The 4,681-nt window shown below is 37.6% G+C and overlaps 1 protein-coding gene across 1 annotated transcript in view; it reads left to right on the top strand.

Annotated features, from left to right (window-relative positions):
* The first annotated feature begins 1,540 nt into the window (after positions 1-1,540).
* LOC103811444 (melatonin receptor type 1A-like) overlaps positions 1,541-4,681 on the top strand; it is a 49,578-nt gene continuing 46,437 nt past the window's right edge. Inside the window, exons 1-2 of the mRNA XM_009084418.1 lie at positions 1,541-1,589; positions 3,522-3,629. Of these exons, the coding sequence (XP_009082666.1) occupies positions 1,541-1,589; positions 3,522-3,629 (157 nt within the window). The remainder of the gene's footprint in view (positions 1,590-3,521; positions 3,630-4,681) is intronic.

Raw genomic sequence — 4,681 nt, 5'->3', positions numbered from 1 at the left:
TGGGAGCAGGCAGAGTTACACACAGCAGTAGTATGTAGTTGAGAGGAGCATCAGACTGCAGAAGTCCAAGTCAGCACTGGACTACCCCTGCTCTCTGGGATATTTTCAGGTGGAGGGAGAAAGGCATACAGACATATTACTGGGGTTCCTCCAGGGGAAAGGGTAGTATTCTCCTCCTTAATTAGTAAATCTATACTTCAGCACTTCCTTGAGGAGTTTGCAATACAAACATGTCTGGTAGTAACTGAAATAAATGTGGTGCCTGTTTTCTGGAAACATAACTGAATCATTGGACTCTCTGCGTGTGCATACTCTCTGCTGTAGATCTCACGTAATCTCTTGAATCTCAACACGTGCTCACTTGCTCACTCTTACTGCGTTTCTTGTTCTTGCCTTTTCTGTCATAGTGGCTGTTAAGAACTGCAGCAAACTGGCAACAGTTATCTCCTACAGCTAGGAGAGTAGAGCATTCTTCTGAATATAAATTATTTGAGACTGGAACATGAACTAGATACTGATTTACCCTCTGAAACTAAGTAGATAGTTTCAAAGTTAACTTGTTATTTTAAGGTATAAGGTGGTAAATAGCTTATAGTCTTGGTAAAAGAAAATAGTAGCAAGCTTTTAAAGGTTTAGAGTTTTTTTATTTTCTTTAAAATATAGGGGTGTTTAGTACATGGATAAAAGAAACTTTGGAAATAACAAAATTAATAAGCTTCAAAAAGGTGTGTTAAGTGTTTTTGACTAATCCTTCAAAATCCTATGACTGGGCATAACTTTACTTACATGAGCACCACTATTAAATTTGGCCTTCAATTCAGAAAGGATTACTCGGGTAAGTAAATTTATGACAGGGCATAAGTATTTAGGAAATCCTGGCCTGATTTGTAAGTATGAAGACTTAGTCTCCTAAAACTTGTTTGAACTAGTTCAGGTTATTCAGGAAGAGATTGTGTTGAAAATAATTTGATTTTTACATAGAGCTCATTTGTAACTTGGTAATGCCAAAGACAGTTGTGGCTTTTTACAGAGATGTAATAAGAAAGAAACTTCTGATTTTGCAACAAATTATATTGGTAAGTCTTGCTGGCACAGTTATTGAGGAAAAAGGACACAGGATGAAAATTCCACCGGAAAAATGTCAGGGAGGAACAGAAGATGCCTCCTGAAGAAAATGTATCTCACTGAAGACTTTCTTCCCTCTTTGCAAGAGAGAACTAACAGAAATAAGGAGTATTTAACACTTTACCAGAAAAGGTGGATTTGGTGGGGAAAACATCTTGCATCTGTCATACTCTCTATTATATAAGTATTTTTTGAAGATAACTACAAATTGAACCTGTGGACTTATGATTTTAAAAGTGCATTGGGGAATAGTAGGAAGGCCTAGAAAAACCTTCTCAACAAGTGGTATAACCTTCCTGACAGTCAGAAGGTTAGTAAAAGACACTGATCAAAGCAGAGAAATCAGTAACTCAAAGAAGTTTGTCTCAGCAAGCGAGGAGTGTCTGATACTACAGACTCCTTCATAGGCACAAGCATGGCTTCAATAGATGCTCTTCTAGACACAGAAGCTGATGATGCAACTGGTAGGATCCTCTTTTATTTAATGTACTTGACTTGTAATAAGTTTCATAGTTCTGGTCTGTTTTTTCTTTTATGGTGGCTTTGTAATCTAAGAGGTGCCTGACACCAATTCAGTCCTGGTGGGAACAGCTGTAATTTAACGCTGACCTACACAAAGACTGAATTTCGTTTATGATGTCTATGATCTTTTAACTTTGAAACAAAGTTCAAGGGAAACATTCAAGGCATAAGGATTTTAATGACCGTATCTTGGTAGCACGTTCATGAAGCTAGAACTTTAAACTGGTGCTCTTTCTTTAATGATTAATTTTTTTAAAAGAGTGAGAATAGCTGACTTTGAAAAGAGGCTTTGTGTAAATCATCCTAAGGTGTCTTGTTTTCCATTACTAGTATTCATAGATCAGAAATAAGGTCATTCAACAGTTCCACCCTGAAAAGATGTAGTAACTAGCCTTAGGGATCTTGGATTAAAGAACTACTGGTATTTTTTTGCAGCAAGTGGAGATTTACTTGAAACTATCAAGATTGAGTTAAAGCATCTCAGAAAACTGTAGAGATTGCTTAAAGTGATTTATGTAACACTACTCTCAAATTTGGTGATTGCTAGTATCCTTATGCCTTTGTTGTTACCCACACCAAGACAAACAATGCATCAAGAACAAGGTGAGGGAGCAGCTCTAAGTCTTTGTGTCTAGTTTATTGGTTGTGACATTAAAATGTCACTTAACACACACCTGTCATTTTGGTGACACGGGGATTTAGGTACTCAATGATGGCAGGACTAGACCTTTCTTAAGGTCAATGAAGAAAGCTCTCTTGAGTGCTATTATGCCTCTTGCTCTTCTTTCTCTTCCTTTTGAAACTGTTCTCATGGCCTGGTGGGTTGCCTTTTTCCTGGGTGCTTTATGTGCTGAGGTCCAAAGGTTCCCTGACTACTCCTCCAACAAAGCTCTGTGTGGAGCCTCCCACAGGCAAGAAGAGAGCCCCAGCAATCTCACCCCTCTCTCTTCTGTGCCTGTCCTGTCTGCTAACACCTGACATGGGTTGGGATAATACAGGGGAGTGGTGCCAACCTGGTAACTAGCACCTACCACATCAGGACAGAAACTTGCATTCACCCCCTTCTCACCCATCTCTGTTCTGTGCCGAGTGTATTTTTGTACTTTTTTTCCAGTTTTCCATGTCCTTGGGCCAAGTGTTTGAGGCTAAAACTTTGTTTTGTTGCTAGTGAAGAAGGCAGAGAGGAAGCTAGGCATTGCTGAGGCCCCAGGGCCTTAGAGCAGCAAGATACCGTTAACTTCAGTAGGACTGCACACATGCTTAAACTAAAGTATGTGTGGTAACTACTCCTCTGAATGAGATGGCAATGAAAAAGGGAAAAAACCCAGTGTTCATATGCTCAATCTGCCTCACCTGCTTTAGGTCCCACGAGTTCTGTGAAGACAACTCTGTGAGTGTGCAAAAGAATAATGAACTCAAGTAATATCTGTCCAAAATTTCTAAGATCAGCAAAGTCACTTTTGAAAGAACTAAAGAACACAACTAATTAAGATTTTTTTTAAAAAATCCAATATTTGTTTAAGAGTATACCCATTGCAGAATTGGGAATGGGAATCTATCAGTAAGAATCTCTTTTTGGAGGCTTTTCTAACTGGTCCTGGGTTTTGGTTTGAGCAGTGTAAGAATCAAGTTGAAGAGTTTTCCTCTTTTAGTGCATTTTCTAGAATGTAAATTTTAAAAGTAAGGATGGAGCTATCTTTTGATAATCAGATTGGACATCTCATTAGCCTTTTCAGAAAATTATTGTTCTTGATGATGTTTTGTTTTTTACTTTTAAGATTATAATGTTAAATGCTCTAGTAAAGATTGTTTTAGCTAATAAATGAAATTCCTGTTGTGAATTCAGACTAATGGAATCGTTCTTTTTGTCACAGGTGGTCTTTGGACTTCATTCCGTGCCCTGAGAGACTATGGGTACCTCAACACGTACGTGACTCGAGGAAGAGAACTTGTAGAAGATGAAGTTGTAGCACAAATTCAGGGTTCTGATAAAAACTGAGATGTTGATGGCAATGAACATTATTTCAGAAATTAATAACTTCCGGTATTAAAAATGGTAAGCTGTTTGGGAGAAGGGACAATGTCTAGTGGAGATGCTGAACTTTGCCAATTGTTGGACAGACCTGAGCATAAAAACAGTTTAAATAAAGTTGTTCCTCAGACTGGTTTTTGATTGAATACTTCACTGAATCAAAGCTTTACTTCAAAGACCTGTTTAAAAGGCACTGTGTTGTTGGTGACCAAAGGTAGAGATGAGTATTTCAAATAATTAATAATTTATTCCTACTAATATGTCTGTCAAACTCAGCTATTTATTCTTTCTGCAAGACTCTACATTTGAAGTTTTGAGGTGTTGCTTTCTCTGGTTAACTGTTGCCTAGGAACATTGGTACTGATATGCTCTACTATTTGCTGTCTCTTTTTGGTTATTTTTTTTGAGGGGTTCTCCCTTTTCTCATTAAGATTTTTTTCATCCTTAGTTTTTTTCATTAGCAATTTCTGATCTGCATCTACTCTTATCTCTTATATTTCTTTCTACACTATCCACTTTTCTGTCATGTTATAACATATGTACTTCATGTCTTTCTAGCATAAGATATCACCAGCAAGTCTAGGTTAGTTATAGAAAAAGCTACCAAGAATAGGCATCCAGTACTGATATGACAATGTCTGTTCTGTTCCTATGGTGAGGCTTCCTTTCCTAGGGCAATAAAAACGTCAAGTCAATGCTGTGCATCACAGTTTAATTTTGCAGCCTCAATAAGAACTTGTCATCCTTGCTGTTGGCAGTTTTTCTTCTAGTCACATCTGTATGCTGCTTTAAATTCAACATTTTCCACTCCTGAGAAAGAATTGCCAACCTCTGTTTCAGGAGGCCAAGTGTTATGAAGAATTCTTCAGGATAACAGAACAAAAATTTGTAAAGCAAACAATGTTTGCTTACTTAATGAACAAGACCCTGTGTGTAGTTAAGTAATGTTTGGGACTATAATACAAACGGGTGTTCTTTCAAAATCTAGCCCTCTTGAAGTCA

This window comes from Acanthisitta chloris, unplaced genomic scaffold (genome assembly GCF_000695815.1).
Source record: "Acanthisitta chloris isolate BGI_N310 unplaced genomic scaffold, ASM69581v1 scaffold16011, whole genome shotgun sequence".
NCBI classification, from domain to species: Eukaryota; Metazoa; Chordata; class Aves; order Passeriformes; family Acanthisittidae; genus Acanthisitta; species Acanthisitta chloris.
This window is presented reverse-complemented; position numbering and strand designations above follow the sequence as displayed.